The 25658-nt window shown below is 44.1% G+C and overlaps 3 protein-coding genes across 3 annotated transcripts; 1 reads left to right on the top strand and 2 right to left on the bottom strand.

The window, feature by feature from the left end:
- Positions 1-3279: 3279 nt before the first annotated feature.
- On the bottom strand, positions 3280-4212 carry LOC125112063 (olfactory receptor 51B2-like). Its single transcript, XM_047754323.1, has one exon. It carries the CDS (start codon positions 4210-4212, stop codon positions 3280-3282), a length of 933 nt encoding a protein of 310 aa, XP_047610279.1.
- An 8498-nt stretch (positions 4213-12710) lies between these two features.
- LOC125111646 (olfactory receptor 51B5-like) lies at positions 12711-13649 on the bottom strand. The gene has a single exon (XM_047753662.1). The coding sequence runs from the start codon at positions 13647-13649 to the stop codon at positions 12711-12713; it is 939 nt and encodes a 312-aa protein (XP_047609618.1).
- Positions 13650-24461: 10812 nt separating this feature from the next.
- On the top strand, positions 24462-25406 carry LOC125111660 (olfactory receptor 51B6-like). Its single transcript, XM_047753682.1, has one exon. It carries the CDS (start codon positions 24462-24464, stop codon positions 25404-25406), a length of 945 nt encoding a protein of 314 aa, XP_047609638.1.
- The last annotated feature ends 252 nt before the right edge of the window (positions 25407-25658 follow it).

The raw sequence follows: 25658 nt of genomic DNA, 5'->3' as shown, positions 1-25658 counted from the left end.
GTTTGAGAAACAGGGAGACTGTATTTCTCTCTGTAGTTAGGTCAGAAAAATAAGAAATAGAGAAGGCTGTGGTAGTAGCTCTAAGTATGTAAAAAGCAGGTCATGTCCCTGAGCCTTTTGAAATGAAGAGAAAACTTAACAGACCTAAGAGAGGACCCTGATATTTGCGCAGAAGTGGGTTTGTGGATTTCTAAGAGTACAAGGTACTGTCCTCAAGCTGAGACCCACTATAGTCAGATTCTTCAGACCTAGGACCAGGCTGCATGCATCTTTCCAAGCTTATGTTATGGAGCAGCAATTCCACTAACAAGGCTTGGCTGTGTATGGGTTTATTTATTGACACATGCTAATAAAATTACCTCAGTTGCCTAAGAACCAGTCTGTCTGGCTATAGATGGGGGAACTATGATCTTGAAATTGATTGACAGCTCCCAAACACATGTTCTTTATTTAGTGACATCCTAAGATTCTCATCTTATCAATATCTGACGAGTTGTCCTATAAGGGACACCTTATTCATGAAGGTATAAACAGCCAGTAGAACTTCTCAGTATCCTGTGGGACTAGCAGAAAGATTACTATTTCAACTCTGCACAGAATTCATGAGCACCTGCCATGCACCTGCCACTGTGTTTATTAATGGGAAAACCACTTAAGCACAGTCTCTGTTCTGAGGAAGCTCACAGGTGAACAAGGAGTTTATAACAGGGGTATGATCATGCTGCAGTTTTATGCAAAGCGTTGTTCATATGTGTCTTAATAGGGTCTCTAATTCTAAAAGCATGAAAAAGCATAGGTAGATCTGAGCCATGTTCCTGGCCTCATTTCAGATCTCCTACCAACTTGATTTTCATGCGAAGGCATTTATCTAGGTAACACACAAAACACATCCATGGAAACAGCCCAAAGCACTCAATCCGAGAGCGTGAACTTGATGGGAGAAGAAGGGACGGAGAGGGGACTTTGTTGTAGGAGGAAAGAAAGAGTAGGAAAGACACATGGCCCTCGAAAGAAAATAGAGAATCGACCACAGAATCCAAACGAGCACTTGGATGAAGAAGACAGAGCCATTTCTCCTCCCTCCCATTTCCTCTTTTACATACACTCCAATCCTCTCAAACTGGGTGGAGCAGAGGCCCCCCATAGACTCGAGGGTGCTGAGCCAGGACCGGGGTCTCAGGGGTCTTCCTGCTGAGTCTCGCTGTCATTACCCGAGCCCTTTCTGAGAGTAGTTCCTCCAGTAAACACACAGTCTGCTGTTAGGATCTAATAAAACCTATAACCCTTACCCAGCAAGCAGATACGCGTCCACAATGTTACATTTAACTTGGGGCGCACGCATTTATCCTGGTGCCAATCGGGGGTTCCAGATTAGAAAGCCGAATCTCTCCGGGTCCCTTGAATACCCTCTTTAGAAGGAGGGAGAGCTCTGTGCTGTAGCCTTTCCCACCTCAGCGGGGACCTGCCCTCTAGACCGGCCTCTGGAAAATGTTCACGTCTCCCTCCATTGCCTCTAACATCAGAAGGGAGAGGCGTCCCTTCCACACGTCTGCTCCTGACACTTACCCACCGCAGTCTTGTTGCAGGAATAGGGTCTCCTCATGGCCCTATTTGAAGACTCCATCCCGGGGGTTCCTCACTTAGCCTCCTCCAGAGGCCCCGTTAGAATGCTCCTGTACGCTGGGACGCCACCCCCAAGTCTCAGCTTCACAGCCACCCAGGGGACCCTGGGATTTCTCTACCCTCTGTCCTCTTTCTGGGAGGAGGTGGGGGCTCAGTCAAGGCCCTCGGGCCTTTCAGAGCTTGATTCATGTCCTTAGGAGACAATCAGTTTCCCAAAGGGTGTGAGAAAAACCGCAGACTGCAGTGCCAGCTGAGGTAGGGATGTCAGGACAGGCCCTGGCTCATCCCCTCCCCTCTCCCCCAGCATCCTCGGCCTCAGGATGGAAGAAATCCAGGCTTGACCTTCCTGTTGTTTATTTCAAGTGTCAAACACTTGACAGTTTCCCTCAGGGATCACATGTGCTGTTGTTTATCCCAGAATTTAGGAGTCCCAGTTGCATTTTTGTCTTTCCTGTTTGTTTGGAGAATTAAGTTCTGGTCCAGGCTAGCATCAGTGGATTTCTTCATAGCCGTGTGTATGGGCCCTGTCCACTTATTCTTACCATCACATTAGCTTTAGATCACTGGCCATTTCGTGTCAGGTTCACAGTGGGACGCACGGTCTCTTATGCACAGCGTGTGACCGTATAACCAGTTCTAGAGATAAAATATTCACCATGAATGTTTATAACACTGTCATGGCTGTATGAACACCAGCGGGCACAGGAAGAAGCTATGAATGGCAGACATGGGACAAAAACTCAGATGTGTGAGAAATGGAACTTTATTATAGGTGATTTGGCGCCTCAACCCATTCGGTGGAAGACGCCAGGTGTCGTCACTCAGAATCTTTTTAGTAACCCCTGGCGGGCATCTAGGTTTCTGGTTTTGGCGGCAAGACCCCCCTCAGACTGAGTATCGTACTCTCATCTGCTTGTCGTCCACTCTAAATCCATGTGGCACCAGGGGGAGTGTCTAAGACCTGGCCTCACATGATGCACCGCTGGGCATAGAGAACAGTCAGTTTAAACCGCTTGCCACTGAGTAAGGAGGGACTCTACCCAGCTCAGCCTCCTCTCTCTCTTTTTAATAGACTGCAACCGTTTCAAGTGTCACTGACTTCGGGTAACTAGTAAGACAAGTGATTCTGCTCGAGTAGAAAATTATAGAATGAAAGAGACATTCTACCAAGTAGAACAATAGAACTCAGGTCAAAGTCATTGGCACTGCGAAAGGGGTCAGGGGCTGAGAGTCAGAGCAATGGTTCTGTGTCTTTTATGTAATTAATTACTTGGCTTATTTATATATTTTTCTTTTTACGACTGCACCCACGACATATGGGAATTCCAAGGTTAGGGGTCAAATCAGAACTGCAGCTTCCAGCTTACACCACAGCCACAGCGATGCCTGATCCAAGCTTAATCTGTGACCTATGGCGCAGGTTGCGGCATCACCAGATCTTTAACCCACTGAGCAAGGCCAGGGATCAAACCTTCATCCTCATGGGTACTATGTCGGGTTCTTAACCTCCTGAGCCACAACGGGAAGTGCCGCTTTCTGTCTTTCAAAAGGCAGGAATCCAGCCTTCTGACTCTGAGCTGCACTGACACTATAGAGTCTCTTCTGCCAAGAAACCATCCTGCAGTGGGGAGAATGCCCCGAGTCAACACCTCATGCTCAAAGTCTCTGGAAAGAGAAAAGGCGAGTGAGACCATTCTGTGTCTGCTTTGTCTTAACACTGTAGATTACTGGATTCATAAATGGGGGGAAGAGGAAGTAGACAGAGCTCCTGATAATACGAACTGCTTGTGGCGCGTATTTCCCAAATCGATGAATGAGGGTCAGCCCAGTCACAGTGGTGTAGAAAACCAGAGCACAGCTGATGTGGGAGACACGTGTGGTCAGCGCGTTAGCCTGCTCTTTACCTGAAGCGATTCCCATGACAGTCTTAAGGATTAGGATGTGAGAGATAAGAATGAGCACAGAGTCTAAAAACCCAGCCAGTGAGACCAGGGCTATAGGATAGAGTCTGTTGAAGGTGATGTTGGCACAGGCCAGTTTGATCACATCCTGGTGCAGGCAGAAGGCGTGGGAGAGGCCGTGGGATCTGCAGTAGGGGCATCCAGAGAGGGTGGTGATTATGGGCACTACAAGTATAAATCCTCTCAGTAGACGCCCGAGACCTATCTCCACCACCTGAGCATTGGTGAGAATGGAGGTGTATCTCAGAGGATGGCAGACGGCAACAAAACGATCATAGGCCATGACAAGCAAGATTCCAGCCTCCACAATGGAGAGGGAATGGAGGAGATAGGCCTGGAAGTAGCAGGCTCCGTGGCTGATCTCCCTGTGATCCAGCCACAGAACACCAAGCACGGTGGGCATCGTCGTCCAGGTCACGCCAAGGTCTGTGGCCGCCAGTATCGCCAGGAAGTAATACACAGGCTCATGAAGCGTGTGGTCTTCTCGGATGAGGAAGAGGAGGGTGCCATTGCTGAGGGGTATGGAGACATAGATGACAAAGAAGGAGATGGGAATCCAAGGATGAAATATCTCCAGACCTGGGAAGCCAGTCAGCAGAAAAGGGGCAGCACTGATGTTGGACCACATGGTGGGTCGCTGGGAAGAAAAAGTTAAAGCTTTCTCTAAATTAGCCCTGTCAGTAGAAATGTAACTTGAGCCACCAAGGTGATTTTTAAATTTTCTAGCAGCAACATTAAAAATAGTAAAAAGGTAGAATTACAAGTAATTTAATACACACTTTATCTGCTCTAAAGTAGTATTTCAAAATGTAATCAGTGTAAAATCATGCATGAGATATTTTACATTTCATTGTACATTTCCAAATTCAGAAAGTAGGGAGGTCCCCTTGTGGCTCAGCAGCAACGAACTTGACTAGTATCCATGAGGATGCGGGTTCGATCTCTGGCCTCACTCAGTGGGTTAAGGATCCGGCTCTGATATAAGCTATGGTGTAGTTCAGAGACATGGCTTGGATCTGGTTTTGCTGTGGCTGGCAGTTAAAGCTGACATTCGACCCCTACCCCTGGAACTTACATATGTGCTGCAGGTGCAGCCCTAAAAAAAAAAAAAAAATTAGAAAGTAGTTAACACAGAAATTCCTAACTCAAGCTAACCATAGGGTACAATATTCAAAAGCACACATCTAGACAATAAAGTTATTTTGCCATATCATTTGATAAATAGGAAATTACAGTATTTGTATAGAATTTTTCTCAACTTGTATCGCTTCATAAATTTTTCACCCCAGTTCTCTAATCCTGATTATTTTCTCACAGCTCATTTTCTTGGTCAGAATCCTCTGCTAAAGTTTACTGGAATATCTGACCTGATCTCACCTGAAATCCAAGATGTTTTGTCAATTTCTAGTTGTGTCTTCTAGTTTCTTCTTCTCTCAATTGTGAACATATTTTATATTGTGGGAAAGAAGTCAGCACTTTGCTTTTGGAAATATATATGTGCATTGATACTACGAATAAAAATGGATGATTCCTGCATAAATGAAGACCCAACTGAGCATTAGGGATGCAAAGTTCATGACCTTGCTAGTAACAAAAAATAAGCTTTCTTCGGGTTAAGCCCTCTTTACTTAAATTGAAGATCACATTATAGTTATTTGTATGGATAAAACTGTTCCATCGCCCCACGGTGCCAACCCACTCAGGGAACCCCGAAGGAGGATGCCTGATGTCTGTCCAGGTACCTGCTGATCTCATGGGATTGTTATTACTAAACTTACGGAGTTCACAATTTTACGCTTCAAGGAAGCATTGCCTTTGTCCATAGGGGACAGAAGATAGAAACTTGGAGGTGATTCTTTTTTTCAACTTCTAAAATTTAAATGAGTGGCAATCATATTTGTCTCTATTACTCAATGATGATATTCTTGCTTCTATGAATTTCATGGTTTGTGCTAAATGCAGTGAATATATTTGTAAAAAGGCAGATGTTTACACACTTATTAGAATGGCCAAAATCCTGAATGCTGACAACACCAAAAGCTGACGAGACTCTGGGGCAACAAGAACTTTCACACATTGCTGGTGGAGACACAGAACAGTGCAACCACTTTGGAGACAATTTGGTGGTTTCTTACAAAACTAAAGGTACTCCTACCGTATAATCTAAAACTTCCACTCCTTGGTATTTACCCAAAGGCGCTGGAAACTTACGTCCACACAAAACCTGCACCCAGATGTGTATAGCAGCATTATTCATGATTATGCAAACTTGGAAGTAAGGAATTCCCATTGTGGCTCCGTGGAAAAGAATCTGACTAGTATCCATGAGATGCAGGTTTGATCCCTGGCCTCGCTCAGTGGGTTATGGATCCAGTGTTGCCAGGAGCTGCAATGTATGTCATAGATGCAGCTCAGATCTGGCGTTGCTGTGTCTGTGGAGTAGACCAGAGGCTATAGCTCCAATTTGACCCCTAGCCTGGGAAACTCTATATACCATGGGTGCAGCCCTAAAAAGACAAAACAAACAAACAAAAAAAAACCAAACACTTGGAAGCAAATGAGATATCTTTTAATGGATAAATAATTGTGATATATCTGACAATGAAATATTATACAGCACTAAAAATAGCTATTAAATCATGAAAAAACATGGAGGAACCTTAAATGTATATGAAAGTAGCCAGTCTGAAAGTCTACATATTGTATAATTCCAATGCTATGACAGTCTGGAAAAGACAAAATGGAAATATTATAAAGATGAGTGGTTGTCAGGAGTCAGGGTGAGGGGATGTGTAGGTAGAGCACAGAGGACTTGTAGAGCAGCAAGAATATTCTACGAAATATGTGAAATACATGAAATTCTAATGATGTATATTTGTTATTATTATTTTAGTCTGAACCCATGGAATGTACACCACCAAAGGTGAACCCTAGGTAACCTGATGATTGAGATGTCAATCAGGTTTATCTCTGGTTTCAAAAAAAATCATTTTGGTAAATGATACTGATCACAAGGAAGGTGATACATGTATGATAGCAAAAAGCACGGGATTAACATATGTACTTTCCTCTCAATTTTGTTGTAGCTCTAAAAACTAAAGTCGTGTTTTTAAGAAAGCAGAGAGTGGAGTTCCCTGTGACTCAGTAGGTTAAGGATCAGCATTGTCACCGCTGTGGCTCTGGTTACTGCTGAGGCACAGGTTCAGTCTCTAGTCTGGGAACTTCCGCATGCCACAGGTGCTACCAAAAAAAAAAAAAATGCAGAAAAGAGAATTTCCCTGAACTCTTACAGTTTATAGTCTAACGGGGTGGATGTCAGTAAACATTTGTCAAAACAGTCTTATATACAAAAAGGGACAGTGAATGTCGAGTGCTTAGGTCACAGTAAATGCAAACTAGATGTTGCCGAGCATTAAATGTAAATATCTTGCCCCGTCTTTCTTTTAAAAATGGTGTTTCTCCTCAGTCTTGACAATTGAGCGTTTAGTTTTTGATCTATTCTGACTTTTATTTTTTCTAAAAACTCTCATTATTTCATTCTCAGTGTCTACTCTAGCTCATTCAGGCTCTTATTGCATAAAAAATAGAAAAATAAACATTTTGCAGGTACTGTATAAATAACACACATATTGGATGGAAACGGACGTCTCTTTCACTAACAGATGCAGTAGTCAGAATTCTAAAACTCCCTCCACCACACACATCTAACCAAGATTCTCTGTCCTAATCCCTGGGCTGTTAGGTTGTGTGTAGGATGAAATGCCTGCTAGTGACTATGCAGATGAAACTAAGATTCCCGATCAGTTGACTTTTAGTTAATCAAGGGAGATTCTATGGGTAGACCTAGTACAATTATATGAACCTTTAAAAGGACACAAAGCAATTCGAATTCGAGGACTTGACAGACAGTTACTGGTTTGAAGGTGCAAGGGGCCACATTAGAAAAAATTCAGGCAACCAGCCTCCAGGAGCAGAAAGAGGGTCTCTGCTGACAGCCTGCAAAAAAGTAGGGACCTCTGACTTATTACCACAAGGAACTGAGTTCTGCCAACATTATCAATGAGTTTGGAAGTGGATTCTTCCCTAGATCCTACAGATAAGAGCCCAGCCCAGCCATTACCTTGATTTTGGCCTTAGGATGCTCTAAGCAGAGAACCCAATGAAGCCTACTGGATTTATGACCACAGAGTCACGCTATTATGAACGAGTGTGGTTTTGTAGTACTATAAATAGAAACCAGCACAGTTTGTAGTAATCTGTTGTTCAGTGATAAAAAACTAGTGCTATTTTCCATATTTTACTCTTAACAAGAAGTTCTCTTGTGGTGCAGTGGATTGAGGATCCAGCATCGTCTCTACTGCGGCTCGGTACGACCCCCGGCCCGGGAACTTCCACATGCCATGGGCAGGGTCAAAAACACCCTGAATAAATTAATGTTTAGAGCGTTGATGTAAGTTTATTATGTCAATTAGCCACAGAGTTGGCACATGACAAAGACCTCTACGGCACTGCACGTTTACTTCTCACTCATATGCGGGGTTCCTCTCATTTTGCCTGGTCTTAGCTGGGTACCTCTGGTGAATTCTGTCCCTCTTGCTCATGCCTCTCACTCAGCTGGACGTCACCTCCATCCTATCATTTTTTGCTTCTTCCTTACGTCCATACCCTTTTCTTGAGTTTATTACAGTTGGACCCCTCACGTTGCCTCCTTCCCGCTAAGTCCCCTAAGTCCTGGACGTCTTTGCTGCATCACCCAGTCTTCAGAACAAAATACAAAATGTTGTCTTTTACATTATATCACTTGTTTCTCAGGCCGAGGGGCTCTCATGAGCTCATTCTAATTAAAATATGGATGAGCTCCCGGTCCATAATGAAAATAATGATGGTCAGCTCACTTATGAAATTTTAATTATTATTTTTTTTGTGTGAAAACACCGATGCACTAACTGGCTGGTATGCTGATGGTTAAACTGATGCAGGTAATGACACTGAGTTCCAAATCATCATTTGTGATGCCATCATTGGCTAATGTATAAGCTGACTGATTCATACTGTTTTTTTCCCAAAGAAATGTCCAGTTAAGAATCACCAATAACTCACACACTGCCTGCGTCTTGAGTCATCATCAAGCCCTCCAGCCTCCATTTTTTTCCCCCAAAGGTAGACATCACTTTGTCTTTCTCTCTGGAGCTCTCATCGAATGATCCTGAATGAAGTAGCAGCTCTTAAGTATCGGCATTGAAGCATGGACACGTGCACAGTTTTGTCCTGTAACTGAGACTCAGTCATATCACTGAAGGCAAAGGGCATAAAGAAGGGAGACTGTGTAGAAAGGTAACACCCAGAGGTGTGAGAGAGAGAAAACTGGATGCAGAGAACAGCACTTGGAGGAGGAGATGTAACAAAGAGACCTTCACGCGTCTCGATCACGCCCTGTCATCACTCAGCATCCACCTCTCTCCCCCTGCCCACCTCTTGTAAAGAATATAGCCCTGTTGGAAAAACAGCTTGAGAGTCAGTCCTGGGTTAACAAGAGAGTCTATGTAGAAACTTGGATCTCTTAATTATTCATATAAATACTGGGGAGTTCCTATTGTGGTGCAGTGGAAACGAATCCGACTAGGAACCATGAGATTGTGGGTTCGATCCCTGGCCTCGCTCAGTGGATTAAGGATCTGACGTTGCTGCAAGCTGTGGTGTAGGTTGCAGACACGGCTCAGATCTGGCATTACTGTGGCTCTGGCGTAGGCTGGCGGCTACAACTCCGATTGGACCCCTAGCCTGGAAACCTCCATATGCCGCAGGTGCGGCCCTAAAAAGACAAAAAGACAAAAAAAAAATTATTCATATAAATACTCATGACCAAAAAAAATCATTGCTTATTTCTGAAAGTCAATATTTTTCAAGGAATTGAAATTTTATGTTATACTCTGTTACACTGGACAGAATTCATAAAGGCAAATAGCTTTCCTCAGTGTTCTATTTATTTTCTTGCAACAAGTCCTAGAAGGAAGTGTGGTCCAAGACAGGTAGTCAACTCTATTTTCCTCTCTAGTCTTCCCACTCCATTTTCCCAGGGTTATCAGAGCCTTACCTGTGGCATCAGGAATAAAAGGGAAAGGTAATTGTTGGGTCTTGATGTAGGACCTAGTATTATTTTTGACAACTGATAACAGCATCAACTGGTGAAGTTATTTGTATAGAAAAATGGTTCCCCAGGGTCCCTCTGGCTGCAGACACTTAGGCTTCTAAAATATCGTTCTAGTCGCCTCTGAGGAAGGGGAAGGTCCCCAGAGCTGTGTCCTACAATTACACACTTTTATTGCATCCAGAAGGCATTATTATAACCACATCTAGCGGGTGGAAGGCATGCGGTCAAATCACCTTTGTCTTTTCTGATCCCCACCACAGCAGAGAAGATACCATCAAAACCACACTTGACTTTGTTTTCATTCTTAAATCCTGGAGCGAGTAAGGGCAGTAAACTCAGAAGAAACGTGAAAATTTTCTGATGCCTTTCTTTGGTTTCAGATGAGATCATTCACTGAATACTCAACATACATATTCTTAAAGTAATATTTTCTCACAAGTAAGTGCAATTTTTGATAAATTCCAGTAGGCAGTGAGGGTTTTTGTTTGTTTGTTTGTTTTTGTCTGTCTCTTGGTCACCATTCTTGCCTCTAGAACAAATGGTGAAAAATTCCTTTTACTCTAAGTATGAGATAGTAAGATGAAGTAGTGGACATGGAGAACATGTCCTTCTGACCTTGACTTTCTCCAACAGTTTGTACCTGAACAGAAGGGACTACCCTCACTCTCTGGCAGGGAAAAAGATCTGAGGGACTTTGTCCTTGTTCTCAGCCTGGTCTCCTGAATCTGTCCTGGAGCTTTAGCCCAACTGCAAGCCTTTCGCATGAGTATGAGCATCATGTGGTCAAACACGCGGGTCACATTTTGGCTTCTGACATTTCAGGTTCAGTTTAGCTCTTCCTGAACTCTCTCCTCTGCTCAAAAGTCCTTCTGAAAGCCAGTAAGGTGGGAATTCATGATCAGAGTCCGTCCCAGGGGATGACTTGGGTCTGAATGTCCTTGAACCTGGAAACTCTTTGTCTTAAGTATGAATGTAGGGGTGCCTTGATTTGGGGGAGCTACGTCGCAAGCTCAGAATGAGGTGGAAATAGCGAGCACCTGAGATAATCTACAGTTTTAAACTGCCCCCCTCATTGCAATCGGAAGTAGACTTGCCCTCTGATTTTCATGGCTCTCCTACCCTTTATGTGTAACACCGTTCCTGGCACCAGGAAACTCCTGTAGTTCCATCTCCTACTCGCCTAGATTTTTTTCTCTGCTCTGATTGAGCTCTCACGAAGACATAATATATACCCTTTGAGGATATCTTAACTTAGGTCACAAGTCCCTTTCTAAGTCATCAGAAAATTTCAGTCAAAAGAATAACAATTTATTCCTTGAGATATTCACACTTTTAAAATGCAATTGGGACACACTTATAGAAGGTGACTCTCCCGCCCCCACCCAAAAACATGGAACTCCCCTCCATTCCCTCAGGCCTTGCTCATAGCAAAAGGAAGGAAGGAGCTGGAACTACCTTTCCCACTCAGGTGGACTAGTTAGCCACTGGTAGATGCCCTAACGTCCCAGCTAAAGACGGGGGGAGTAGGGTAAGGATGAGGATGGAGATGGGAGGAAGTGCGCCACCTATGTCCACTTCCTCTCCTCTGTTCTTAAGCAGGTACTTGTCGGGAGACATGTTTCTACAATATTTTCTCAGCCTCTTTGCTGAAAACTCCATCTTGTCCTGCTTTACTTGACCCCATCTTCCTGCTTGAAAAACAGTCCTAGTGCTGGTCAATGACTTAAGCTTAAGAACAAAGACCTAAAGGCATAAATTATTCATAGGGTCAGCTGAATGAGGATATAATGTGTTGGTCTAGGCACACCCGGACCTGTGCAGATTGGCACGCTGTTTGCACAGCATGATAGGTCCTCTAAAGAATAAGAAAAAGGAACCTCAAGTGGTTTATGAGGGGTCGTTAGCAGAATATGCTTTAGCAAGGAGAATGGAGGTGCAAACCTAGGCACGCCAGGTTGCTGCAGATAAGCATACAGTTTTTTGGAAGCACAGTGATGATTCTCTAGATGCTATGCATAGATAGCTGAAGCCAAGCTTCCTCAAATGCTAATGATTGTTAAATGCCTAAAGGTCAGAGTAAAAGCTTAACGAGCTATGTGACTTTTAGAATAATAAAAGAACTTAAAAAAAACCAAAAAAACAAAACCTATATTCCGCACCTACAACCCCCTCCTCATTTGAGGTAATCCTAAAGAGCACAATAAAAGCCATTTCTTGAGGCAGTGCTCTTGGTCCCTGAGACCCCGAGTCCCCTGGTTCCCACCTTTAATTAAGATAAATGTCTTGTTTTATGTTAACTTTTTCCTTAAGTTTCACAGCACCCATTCTTTAGCCCTCACCTGCTGAGCTGGTCTCGGCAGGTACTGCCTTGGAAAATAAGTGTCATCTACCAGTTCTTGAGAAAAAATCATGATCACTTAATGTGGGGGGTGGGTAGAAACCAATGAGTTGGTTGAGAAGATGAGTGATCACATTTGTCAAGGAAGAATGCATATTCTTTTAGGGAAAACTCCTGCTTCGGGGACCAGTCATATGGGTTTCCATCATTTCTGTGGATGTCTGTGGGGGGATTCATGATTAGAAATTGGATCGTCTATAAATAGACTAAACTTGGTCCATTTCACCCAAGCTGACTTATAATTCTGATCCCTGTAATCCCTTTCCCCTCTTCCACCTTTCAAACCCTGAATAAATTATATTTTACTTAGAGACACACCTCTGCACACCAAATGTATCATTATCACAAGAATTGATGGCAAAGCAGACAGAGATACCTAGTATACAGAATTTTATGTTTTAATTGCACAAAGGAGACCAAAGATCTGGGCTTCCAGAGATCCCTTGGGCAATGTGTGATCCACTTTGACAATTGTTTTATCAAGAGGTCTGATCATGGGTGGTTGATAGGAAGCTTCTTTGCTCCCCTGCCAAAAACCAGAGTTACATTCTGTGGGAGGGACTGCAGTGCTCAGAGATCAGGCTCTAACTCTCCAGGTAGCAAAAAGGCGAAGAATGCCTCTCTGGATCTGCTTGGTCTTGGCGCTGTAGATGACAGGGTTCATCAAGGGAGGGAACAGCAAGTAGACATAACTCATGATGAGGTGGACGATCTGTGGGACCTGCTTCCCAAACCGATGGATCAGAGACAACCCAGTCACTGGGACATAGAAAACCAGGACACAGCAGATATGAGAGACACAGGTGTTGAGGGCCTTGACCCTCTCTTCTCGGGCGGCAAGGCTCAGGACGGTCCTGAGGATCAACACATAGGAGACAAGGATGACCAGAGAGTCCAGCACAAATATAAGAGCTACAAGCACCACTGGATACAGTCGATTGAAGGAGGTGTCCGCACAGGCCAGTTTGATGACATCCTGGTGAAGGCAGAATGCGTGGGAAAGCACGTGGGAGTGGCAATATGGAAAAAAATACAGGGGCAAGACTGGGGGGATGACAGATACAAACCCCCTCATCAGAATGCCCAGCCCCATCTTCACCACTCGAGTATTGGTGAGTATGGAGGTATATCTGAGGGGGTTGCGAATGGCAATAAGACGATCACAAGCCATAGCAAGCAAAATGCCAGACTCTACAAAGGAAAGGGAGTGTATGAAGTAGGCTTGCGAGAAGCAGGCTACGTGTCCGATCTCCCTGTGGTCCAGCCAGAGGACTCCCAGCACCGAGGGCATCGTGGTCAAGGTCAGCCCCAGGTCTGTGGCTGCCAGCATGGCCAAAAAGTAGTACATGGGCTCGTGAAGGCTGTGGTCTTCCTTAATGAGAAGGAGGAGGGCACCGTTGCCTAAAAGGACAGAGAGGTAGACGAGAAAGAAGGGTATGGAAATCCAGCGGTGAGCTGCCTCCAAGTCTGGAAAACCCGTCAATAGGAAGGAATTGAAGCTGCTGTTGGGCCACATGTGGGGTTTATCCAGAAGAAATGTTCTTTTTTCTCCGTTATAACCACAGAAATGCAGCTCTACTTTCAAGGTATCACTCCAAAGATCCTGGCTTGGAATTCTTTCTTAAAAGTAAGAATGACATCCACGTAAGCCATTGTTTATGAAAACGTATTCTCAGGACAGCCTGTATTTTTTGAGTTCTTATCCACTTATTCTTGGGGCCATCTCCTACCTACTTAATCAAATACTTGGAGTTTCATTGGTCATCTGCAGAGTAACAAGCTCCCCAAGGAATTTTTGAGGCACACTGCAACTTAGAAGCCATCTGCCTCAATGATGCTGATTTCACAGAAGACTCTATCCTTGTGGGATTTCAGGGAACCCAATTCTCACCTTATCCCGATCCGCTACTTGAAGTTTAATTGCCTTTACAGTGGTGATTCCTGGCACATGTTATCCTGCATAGATGTATGATTTCTCTGAATTCTCAACAAAAGTCTCCAGATCTAAGAGAAAAGGCTTAGGAGAAGCCATACGACTCCCACCGTCGCTACGTAGGTGGATGTGAAGAAGAGACACTTGGCTTCTATTCCATGGATTCGGGCCGGGAAAACATGAAGGGTTTCCTAGCCTTGCCTGGACACTAAGAACTAGTCACTGCTCACAACAACGGCCCAAACGAATTGGAACTTAGATGATCCTGGACCCTCAGGCTGGAGGCCAGCCGAGGACCTGGCTCCTCCTAAAGTCTCCTTGCATTTGAACATTTGATGTTCTCTTATTCCCACTTAGGTTCTTTCTCTTTCCCCATTATTTTCTGGTGGCCACCGAAACAACTTCCCAGAGCCTGACCTTTCTCCTTCCTAGGTACCCGCTTGTACTGTAGAAAACGACTTCCTGGCCTCCTTGGCATCCAGCCGCAGGCTTCTGAGTGTGTCTTAACCAACACTCAGTGAGGGCTCGCTTGCTGTTGGAGCAGAGCCTTGTCCATTAACGGAGAAGGGCTTAGGTCCTCGAAGAGGCCTTTGATATCTCTTCTGCCATAGACGATGGGCTGCTTGTTTTAGTGCCTTGCTCAAACCTCCTAAAATACGGAACGTATGTTTAGGCATAACATGCAGTCCCGTTGTGGCTCAGGGGAAACGAAGCCAACTGGTATCCATGGGGATACGGGTTCAGTCCCAGTGGGTTAAGGATTCAGCGTTGCTGTGAGCTGTGGCGTAGGTCACAGGTGCTGCTCACTGCTCGGATCTGGCATTGCCATGGCTGTGGCTGCAGCTCCGATTTGACCCCTCGCCTGGAAATTTACATATGCTACAGGTGCAGCCCTAAAAAAAGCAAAAAAAAAAGGTATGTATACATCAATCATACATATATACAGGTATACATACATACCTCTATGCACATATGTACATCAGTGCATGTGTATGTGTGTATATATACACACACGTACATATATACATATATTCATTAATTCCCTCAATATTTTTTGAACACCCACTATTTGAGAGGCATAACATTTTAAGCATGGGAAGTAAATGGTAAAAAGACAAAGTCCTCAATCTTACAAACAATAAATTAAGTTTAAAAATAAGAAAATGTTATGTTCCTACAATTTGAAAACAAAACATTGAGCTGGCATTGCAATCAGAGTGGTTTGGGTGATCTGAGACTGCATCTCTGAAGACGTGACGTTTGCGCTGCGACCTGAGTCACAGGGAAGAGCAGGACAGGTGGGATTTGGAGGAGGATTCGTCCACGGAGAGGGCAACTTAGCATGCCTGGAGCTTGGTGAGCAAGTAGAAGAGAGACAGCGGTGATATCAGAAACCCAGGCAGTGGTGAGCTTTCCTAGAGCCTCAACGACAACAATAGGAGTTTTGTTTTAGCTACAACGGCAGTGAGACGACACTGAAGAGTCCTAAAAATCTCAGTGGAGGAGGGGCAATGGCATATTCTGATTTGCATTTGAAATTTTCACTCGGACTGTTAGGTGAAGAATGGATAATCAAGAAAAAAATAAAGGGAAGGAGAAAGCTATGAAATAATTCAAATAAGGGGCAATGATGACTTTGATAAAGACAGCAGCAATGGAAATGGAAAAAAATACTTAAACAGGTAAGGAGGCATTTTTCAGGTCCTGTAAAGATACTGACATGTTGGAAATGAGAATGAGGGAAAGATGAAATGAGACTGACTCTAGATTTCTAGCTGGAACTAATGGGAGAATGGTGAAGTCTTTTACTCAAAAGGGGTAGTCTGAGACAAGTATATATTTTCCTGTGAAAAAAATCAAGAGTCATCTGTAAATATTACTGAATTAGAACCAGTGGATGTTCTGCTCTTTTCCTGTCACATACTGGAACGGTTTTTTCAAGCTTTTTTTTTTTTTCTTTCAAATTAAAAAGATGTTCTTATTCAAACCTGCTTTTTGGAAGGTATTTTGCCAATGTGAGCCACCACCTTAAGAGATTCCCAAGGAAAACCATCCTCTTACCTTGTACCTGTACAGGTGAGATTTATTGCAAGTTTCCAGCAGGGAAGAGGTGCCAGACAACTGGGTGAAGCTGTAATTCGGCACTTTTGACTTGACCCCAAGGGATGGAAAGTTGACTGAATCACTTCTTATTCTCCCTCCTCTGTCCCCAGGAATGAGAAACAAACCAACATTTAGTGCCGATTGAAAATATAAGTGATGTGTATTCTTCAGTCCCTTTTGTAAAGATAACCCCGCATAGCTGCCCCTCCGTTGTGTTCTCAGTACAGCTCCAGTCCCCTTTTTTCTCTGCCCCTTCAGCAATGATATCCTTTAATCCAATAGTTTCTGGCCATGTTGTAAGACTCCCCTTTTGTACAAGAATATGTAGCACAAGTAATGAATCAGTCCAGACAAATCTACGCAACATGGAAGGATCACGTCTGCTCTGCTAATAACCTTCAAATCAGTTCCCTCTTCTCTAGTCCCAAGAATTTCATGCAGATTCTTAGTGTGCTTCACGCTGTAGGAAATTCACATGTCTTCAACTGGGAGCTTCTCTAGGTTTATGAAAAGGAAGATCTTGAAGGAAGAGACAAAAGGTGAGGAAAGAACATGAGGAAGGAAAGAAGTTCCGAAGGTGGAGGGTAGAACCAGGAGACTAGTTGCTGCCCAAATTGAGGAAACCTAATGCCATTCACACCCATAACCCTTGTCTGCAGCATTTAAAAATCTGGTAAAATAAGAAGTGCCCCTGTATTCATCCCCTAGAAAGAATAAGAGACAATTGAAGAGGTCAGCCATATTTATGTCATGGGGTGTGGCACGTCTTAGATACTCTTGCCAAACTCCTTTCCAAGTGCTACAATTTCAGACTAAGATCTGTGCACTTCTTGAGAAGTGTTGGCTATGGAGACACTGCCCTTCTTCCCCTTATTTTTCTGGCCGGCTTAGAGATGCGTTACAGCAGTGGAAATGAAAACAAAAACAAACAAAACCCAAAATAAAAAGAAAAGAAAAAACCCCCAAAACTTAAACAGGTAAGGATGCATTTTTCAGGTCCTATCAAGACACTGATATGTTGGAAATGAGAATGAGGGAAAGACGAAATGGGACTCACTCTAGATTTCTATCTTGGACTAATGAGAGCATGAAGTCCTTTGCTCAAAAGGGGTCGTCTGAGACAGGCGTCAGCAGAGGAGACGTAGTGCCTTCTTTCGGCATCTCCTGGGTGTTTCCCACTCACACGTACTGCAGCTCGTTAGGGATGAGGACCAAGGTTTTGGGGTCCAGCCTAAAGACTCAGATATTATGACTGTTTCTCAAATCTGCTAAGAGAGCCAGCCAGAGAGGTTATTAATAAAGAAACACCTCCCTAGAGTTCTTCCTTTTCCAGCCAGTTGGGGTCTTAAGAAATATCTTCTCTGTCTTAACCTTCCTGTGAAGGAAATGAGACACTTAATTAATCTCCCCAGGGTCTTAGGACATTTTCTCCAAATAATATATGAAGCTAATAGAGCCTCAGGGGACAGCCTTGTGTGTGAGGAGAGGGAAAGCTCATCCTTATGGGCCCAGCAGACCCTGGGGTCACCTGTGGGAAGGTATTTATCCTCTACGTCTACCTTAAACATTATTTTTTTTCCTAGTTGTTCTCAGGAGGAAACTCAAGCCTCTTCTTGGCCTCTCTTTTGAATGCTAACTATGTTTTCTGCTTGGTTTATCCCAAAGCTAGCTTGGAAAGTGGGACTAAAGTCAATATGGTGAAAGCTTCTCCCAGAACCCATCATAAACCCACAGTCTGCAATACCCACCACTCCTTTATTGTTTATCCTGCCAGAATTGTTCTCTTTTCCTAGAAATGCAGGGAACGTGATCATAACACAGTATTTCAGCGGAGCACACCCTCCCTCAGTCCTGGGGGTGATGTTTGTTGTTCCTCCTCCTCTTACAGCGACCATCCTGCCTCTTAGCAGTTCTAGAGGAAAATAAACATATGTTACCGGAAGAGCAAATTTCCTATCCCCGAAGAAATGTTTTGGTTCTTATCAGGCTTTGTTAGGATTAAAGTAATGTTTATTGTAGGCCTGAGGCTCAGCTAAATCTTGCTAGAATCATCAACTAGCTGTTATGGGCTAAACTGTGCCAACTCCCTAAAATATATATATATATATATGAAAGTCCTACCCCTCAGCATCTCAGAATCTAACTATATTTGGAGAAACCACTTTGAGGAGATGATTAAGTTAAAGGGAAGTTGTTAGAATGGGCTGTATCCAATCTCACTAGTGTTCTTATAAGAAGAGGAAACTTAGGCACACAGAAAGATACTAGTCAAGGAGTTCCTGTTGTGGCTCAGTGGTTAATGAATCCGACTAGGAACCATGAGGTTGCGGGTTCGATCCCTGGTCTTGCTCAGCAGGTTAAGGATCCGGCGTTGCCGTGAGCTGTGGTGTAGGTTGCGGATGTGGCTCGGGTCCCGTGTTGCTGTGGCTCTGTCGTAGTCTGGTGGCTGCAACTCCGATTAGACCCCTAGCCTGGAAATCTCCATATGCCAAGGGAGTGGCCCAAGAAATGGCAAAAAGACAAAAAAAAAAAAAAGATATCAATCAATATACACAAAACAAACACGTGTAGACACAGGGAGACTGCTGCCATCTGCAGGTCCAGGAGAGGGGCTTCGAAGAAACCAACACTGTTGCCACCTTGAACCTGAGTTTTCAGCTTCCAGAACTTTGAGAAAATAAATGTCTGTTGTTTGAGCCATACAGTCTGTGATACTTTGTTAAGGCAGCCCCAGAAATGTGATACTCTAGCAATGCAACATGAACAAGTTACATAACCTTTTAAATACTGAATGTATATTTGGGCATAAACTTAATTTAAAAATATACAGGGGTAGATGCTAAAAACTACAACATCAAGGAGTTCCTGCTGTGGTACAGCAGGATTGGCGGCATCTCTGGAGCACTGGGATGCGGGTTCAACCCCTGGCCAGGCACGGTGGATTAAGGATCCAGCATTGCTGCAGCTGTGTCCTCGAACCTGATCCCTGGACAGGGAACTCCACATGCTGTGGGGTGGTCAAAAAAGAAAAAAAAATTACAAAGTCGTGATGAACAATAAAAAGAAGATCTACCAGCACTGGAGATACATGCTGCGCTCATGGATCAGAAGACTCAATATAGAAAGATGTTAATTTTCCTAGAATAGAACTATAGGTTTCATGCAGTTCCTAGTAAAATTCCAGCAAACCTTTAAAAGACGTAGCTTATTCTAAAATTTATATGGGAAAAAAGGAAACCCTCGTACACTGTTGGTGAGAATATAAATTGGGGCAGCCATTGTAGAAAACAGTACGGAGCATCCTCAAAAAATTAAAAATAGAGCTTCCTTGTAAAATTAAAAATGATCCAGCAGTCCCACTCTTAGGTATATATCCTAAGAAAATGAAAACACTAATTCAAAAAATATATATACACACACACACTAGAGTGTTCATAGCAGCATTATTTATTACAGAGATATGAAAGGAACCTGTACTCAATAACAGATAATTGGTAAAAAAGATGAATTATATGAAATCAAATATTATAGGGGTTCCCTGTCTCAGCTCAGTGGAAACAAATCTGACTAGTATCTGCGAGGACGCAGGTTCCATCTCTGGCCTTGCTCAGTGGGTTAAGGATCTGGCATTGCTGTGAGCTGTGGTTTAGGTCGCAGACATGGCTTGAATCAGGCGTTGCTGTGACTGTGGCGGCTACAGCTCTGATTTGACCCCCAGCCTGGAAACTTCCATATGCCGCAGGTGCGGTCCTAAAAAAGACAGGAAAAAAAAAATTACCGTATTACTCAGGCCATAAAAAGATTAAAATTTTGGAATTTCCAATGACATGCATGGACCCAAAGGGTTATTATGCTTAGTGGAGTCAGACAGAGAAAGACAAATGCTGTGTATTTTTACTTATTTGTGAAATCAAATAAATAAAGCAAAGGAATGAATGTTACAGAACAAAAATAGTCATAGATACAGAGAACAAACTAGTTCTTACTAGGTGGGGGGGCCATTGAGGGACAAGATATGCAAGGGAGATTAGAGGTACAAACTGCCAAGTATAAAATAAATAAGACATAAAGATGTAATATACAACACAGGGAATGTAGCCAGTGCTTTACAATAATTTTAAATGGAGTATAATCTATAGAAGTATTGAATCCCTAGGTTGTACGTCTGAAACTAGAATATAAAGCAACTATGCGTGAACTTAAAAAAATGTTCATTGAGTTAGACCTTTATGAGTCATTCACATTTCTTTATATAAATTAACTTCAATAATATTTTTTACTAAAAAACATGTTCATTGAAGCTTTTCCTGATTGTCAGTTTAGGTGTATCTAAAAATACATTTTCTCAGTTCTGCTTTCTTTTTCATTGTATCAATAATTAAATAATTACAGGAAAGATTATTGGTAATTAATTTAAATTGAATCTCTAATTTGCTTAACTAAAAAAGGACTACCTCTGTGTGTTTACCTCTATATGCTCTTACATAGGTCTGTAGCTAAAATCTAATGTAGCAGATTAGCTGTTTGGCTCAAAAAGCTGTTTGGCTCAATAGAATGGTGTTTGTGAGATAGTTGTTTTAAGAGGGAAATGAGGAGTTCCCTTTGTGGCTCAGTGGTTAACAAACCTGACTAGTATCCATGAGGACTCAGGTTGGATCCCTGGCCTTGCTCAGTGGGTTAAGGATCCAGCATGGCCATGAGCTGTGGTGTAGGTCACAGACATGGCTCGGATCCTGTGTGGCTGTGGCTGTGGCTGTGGTGTAGGCTGGCGGCTACTGCTCTGATTTGACCCCTAGCCTGGGAACCTCCATATGCCTAAAAAGAAAAAAGACAAAAAAAAAAAATAAAAGGAAACGAAAATTACTCTCCATCAATCAGATACATTGTAACAAATTGCCTGTGATATCATCCACCTCCAGTAGCAGCAATCAGGGAATATGAGGTTGATTCTATGATTTAATCACTTGGACAGCTATGTGCCATTAAATGGTGAAAGATGGAGTCTATTTCTCAAACAATTCACTGTTCAGTAGGGAAGCAGACTAATTCCAAATGAGTAAGTGTGACTGATCCTGACAGGTGTAATAGCTGACGTCGCCTGGGTACTTCTTACAGGTTGCGGACTCTTCTAAGTGATTTATATTTAAACGTCACAACAGCTTTCTGGGGTGTGAATCATCATGGCATGTATTTTGGCAACAATAAGGAACACAGAGTTCAGGGAGGTTAGACAGCTGGCCCAACGTGACATAGCAAAGCCACGGTCACGGCGTAAACAAGGTACTGGGGACCCAGCGTCAGTGCGCCCCATCTCATGTCCACTGGGCTGCCATTTCTCTGGGGGAGGATGGGAGGACCCCTGGCCTGCTGACAGCTGTCCCCCATATCTTACTTATGACTCGACTCCAAGTGTGCCCAACCTTCCCTGTCTCCTTGTAGAGAAGCCAGGAAAAGAGGACACAGACAGAGGGAGGAGGGGAAGCTTGGGACTGGAAGGAGAAGCTCCCTTCCATAAGACAGGACTCTGGGATCCCACTGGCTGCAGCCAGACATCAAAACTCGGGGAGAGAGGGTGGGGGGTGAGGGTGTTTACTTCACCGAAACCAACACCCTGCTCTCTAATGTGTACACACTCCTCACTTTACGGACAGACTATGAGAGTTCTCATAGACGGCTGGGCAAAAGTGCTCCCCGAAAAGCGCCATTTCAGAGTTCCCTGGCGGCTCAGTGGGTTAAGGATCCAGTATTGTCACTGCTGTCATGTGGGTTTGATGCTGGCCCTGGAACTTCCACGGGTCGTGATGGGTGCCGCCAAACCAAACCAAGCCAAACCTCTATTTCGTTAAAGATCCATAACTAGCCTACTCATTTTTTCCCCCTGCGATGATAGATATAAGTGACTAATCACTCTCCTGGCAACAGGACCTAAGTAAAAGCTGGGACAGAGCCCTTGGGGACTGCTGTTCAAAGCCCCAGATCTCCAAAGCCGAGGGCGCAAATAAGGATGAAGAAGAGGAAAGAACGGAGGCATAAAAGGAAGGAGGGAGAGGGAGGACAGAGAGGGAGGGGACGAGGAGCTGCTGAAATCCAGAATGCGCTCCTAGAAGGCTTCTAAAGTGAATGATCCCACCAGCCAGCATTGCGTGGAGATGATGCCAAGAAGGCATTTTGACTAAATCCTTGATGAGGCTAAGAGCTCTCGATTGCGTGACTATGGCCCTGAAGAATGGGAAAGAACCAAAATTCAGGTCAGTGAAGGGACCTACAGCATCTTTCCGCTGAGGTCTCACTGCAGGCAGGAGGGTAGAGAGGGCAGAAAATGAGGATCGGGTTTCTCCGGAAGGAAGCGTGGTACTCTTCCATGTCAAGAGGATGTGGAGCGTGGGCATGGGGCCCTAAGACTGTCCAGCATCCCCAAAACCTGGCTTCTTGAAGCTTTACCTCCTCAGATGTGTAACAAAGTCAAAGATAGATTCTGGAACACATGAGGCAAAGGAGAGTTTATGGGAGCGAACCAGGTGATGAGTGTAGACTCAGAGATCAATTACCGGTTTCTACTCCTTGCTCTCCTCAAGCTGAACACTCAGCCTCGCTGGCTCCCACTCTAACCCTGTGAATTCCTGCATGGCTTTTTCTTTTTCCCTGGAAGTTCAGATACGCTCAAAAGATAGGATCTCTTCCAAAAGTCTGAGGAGGGGTAGCTCCGTAATCATCAGAGACTGAAATACTTGGTGGAGAGACGTCACTATTTGACTGTCGGCCAGGACTAATAAGCCCCATTAAATTAAAATGAATCTTGGATGGAGCCTGGGATGTATGTGCGTTTAGATCAAGGGCAGTGATTTACATAGTTGTGTATCTTCAGCATCTGCAAAAGTACACAGCTTATTCAATACCACCTGAGTTGAAAAATAGGGAGGGATTCTTCTTTCTATATCCTTTATAACAACCCTCGAGGCATCCCCAGGTGCAGAGCAAGCAGCTGTGTCTTGAATCAATCAACCACTGGGTAGGGTGTGCCAATCAACACATATGCTTTGATGATTTGAGAATCTGCTCAAAATCAGAAATTAATTGGCTGCCTGTTCTGGAGGATACCTTAAAATCTGAATGTTACAGTGCCTTCTCACTTTTTAAAAACCAAGATTTCTTTCAAAGTATGTGAGATGTGCAGTCCACACCAACCATAATAGAAAGCAGCCCCATTTTTCTCTGGCTGATGCCACCAGTGCACTCCCTTTTTTTTAACTCCCAGAGATTGGCTGCCTGTACCGGAGGATACCTTAAAATTTGAATGTTACAATGCCTTCTCACATTTTAAAAACTTCATCAGACTCCATAGCTTTTAAAAAATATTCTGCTGAACTTGCCTAAATAACTAATTTGTATCTTTGCATCTCCAAACAGGTAACTTGCCAACACGAATGTGTCTTGTGCTGTTAAAAACTACTGCTTTCCAGTGTCTATCATAACATCCACCTTTTACAGCTAATTTTTGTATCTATATGCTAAAATGATGAATTCTTTGAGGCACAGCAGCCCCATAGCTAAGGCATTACGATGCTGGGCAACATGGGTTGGTTTTCAGGTCTATGTGTTTGGGAGATGAACACATAATTAACGCATTACTTTTGCAGCTTCCCCAAAGTCTCCAGCGTGTCAACTGATTCCCTCCAGGGATATTGAATGTTAGTCATTCCCACAAATCAAATAAGTCTGCCTTATTTTATTTGTTGGCTGTTTTGTCTATGTATTATTTGCTTGCGTGTCTTACCATGGGATGTCCGTGCTTGCCCCTCTAATGTCGTGTAGAACTAATTTTTCCCTGATCTTTCAGGTCTCACACACTCTGGGGATTTCCCGTCGACCCTCGATGTCACCAGCCAAGATGAGCCCCACGAAGAATGCCCTGTAAGTTGCAAGGCTCTTACGGCCTCATTCAGATACACTGACTTGGTGTTGTTGCTGATTTTGTCTTTAGCTTTGGGCTCTGTGATCTCTAAGGGCATCCACCAGGTCTATCCTGCACACACTGTTCCATCCCTAGTGTTTTGTCCAAAGCCTTATCTCTATAATCAACCCTGAATGATATGTAGGTTTTTCTTTATACATTTTATTCTGCCATACCTTGGAATTGCCAGGGAATGACTGAATTACCTTCCTTGCTGTCACTGGAAGTCAAGACTGATAAACATCTTCTGAGCCGGTAGCACCGTCGAGGGCAACTTCTCTAGGACTCGAGTTTCTATGGCCTTATCCGAAGGAACTCGTTTCCTCTCTGCAAGGCCCACCATGTGGCTCAACAGCTCTGCTTCCCCCTTTCTGCTCACTGGCTTCCCGGGCCTGGAGAAGGCCCACCACTGGCTCTCCATCCCATTATTGGTGGTTTACGTCTCCATACTTCTTGGCAATGGCGCCCTTCTCTTTCTCATCAGGGCCGATCATAACCTCCATGAGCCCGTGTACTCTTTCTTGGCTATGTTGGCAGCCACTGACCTTGGAGTGACCCTGACCACGATGCCCACGGTTCTGGGTGTGCTGTGGTTGAATCACAGAGAGATTGGCCACAGGGCCTGCTTCTCTCAGGCCTACTTTATTCACATGCTTTCTATCGTGGAGTCTGGTGTTTTGCTCGCCATGGCCTATGACCGTTTCATTGCCATCTGCAACCCCCTGAGATATACTTCCGTCCTCACCAACACCAGGGTCCTAAAGATTGGGATGGGGGTCTTGATAAGGGCTGGTCTGTCAATCATGCCGATAATCCTTCGCCTTCCCTGGTTTCCCTACTGTCGATCCCATGTCCTCTCCCATGCTTTCTGTCTACACCAAGATGTCATCAAGGTAGCCTGTGCCAACGTCACCTTCAACCGTCTCTACCCAGTGGTGGTTGTATTTGCAATGGTCTTAGTGGACGTCCTCCTCATCTTCTTCTCCTACATTGCGATCCTCAAGACGGTCACGGGCATCGCTTCTGGAGGAGGAAGGGCCAAGGCCCTCAGCACGTGCGTCTCCCACATCTGCTGCCTCCTGGTCTTCTACGTCGCTGTGGTGGGGCTGACCTTCATCCACAGGTTTGGAAGGCACGCGCCTCGTGTGGTCCACGTCACCATGAGCTATGTCTGCTTCCTCTTCCCCCCCTTTATGAACCCTGTCATCTACAGCATTAAAACCAAGCAGATCCAGAGTGGCATAATTCGCTTCTTCTCTCTGCCTCGTTCTAGAGCATCCCTTTGACTCACTGCCCTCTGAAGCATCAGGTAGGGAACCCGGACAGACTGACAGCTTTGTTGGTGGCAGCAACGAAGGAAAGCTGCATTAATGGAAACCAACCTCTCTGCTGTTTAGATCATCGTACCCGGCCCATTCGTTTTGCTGCATTGTATGTTAGTAGCATGTACACAATATTAAGCATATGCCTCAAGGGCCCAACTGATGTTTGTGCTTTTCCCAGGTAACTCACCCTGTCTGGTGAGCCTATGGCACCTG

Source organism: Phacochoerus africanus, chromosome 11 (genome assembly GCF_016906955.1).
Source record: "Phacochoerus africanus isolate WHEZ1 chromosome 11, ROS_Pafr_v1, whole genome shotgun sequence".
Taxonomy (NCBI): domain Eukaryota; kingdom Metazoa; phylum Chordata; class Mammalia; order Artiodactyla; family Suidae; genus Phacochoerus; species Phacochoerus africanus.
This window is presented reverse-complemented; position numbering and strand designations above follow the sequence as displayed.

Excerpts from the sequence above, each read along its gene's own strand:
- LOC125112063 (XM_047754323.1), bottom strand. The coding sequence starts at position 4,212 with ATGTGGTCCAACATCAGTGCTGCCCCTTTTCTGCTGACTGGCTTCCCA.
- LOC125111646 (XM_047753662.1), bottom strand. The coding sequence starts at position 13,649 with ATGTGGCCCAACAGCAGCTTCAATTCCTTCCTATTGACGGGTTTTCCA.
- LOC125111660 (XM_047753682.1), top strand. The coding sequence starts at position 24,462 with ATGTGGCTCAACAGCTCTGCTTCCCCCTTTCTGCTCACTGGCTTCCCG.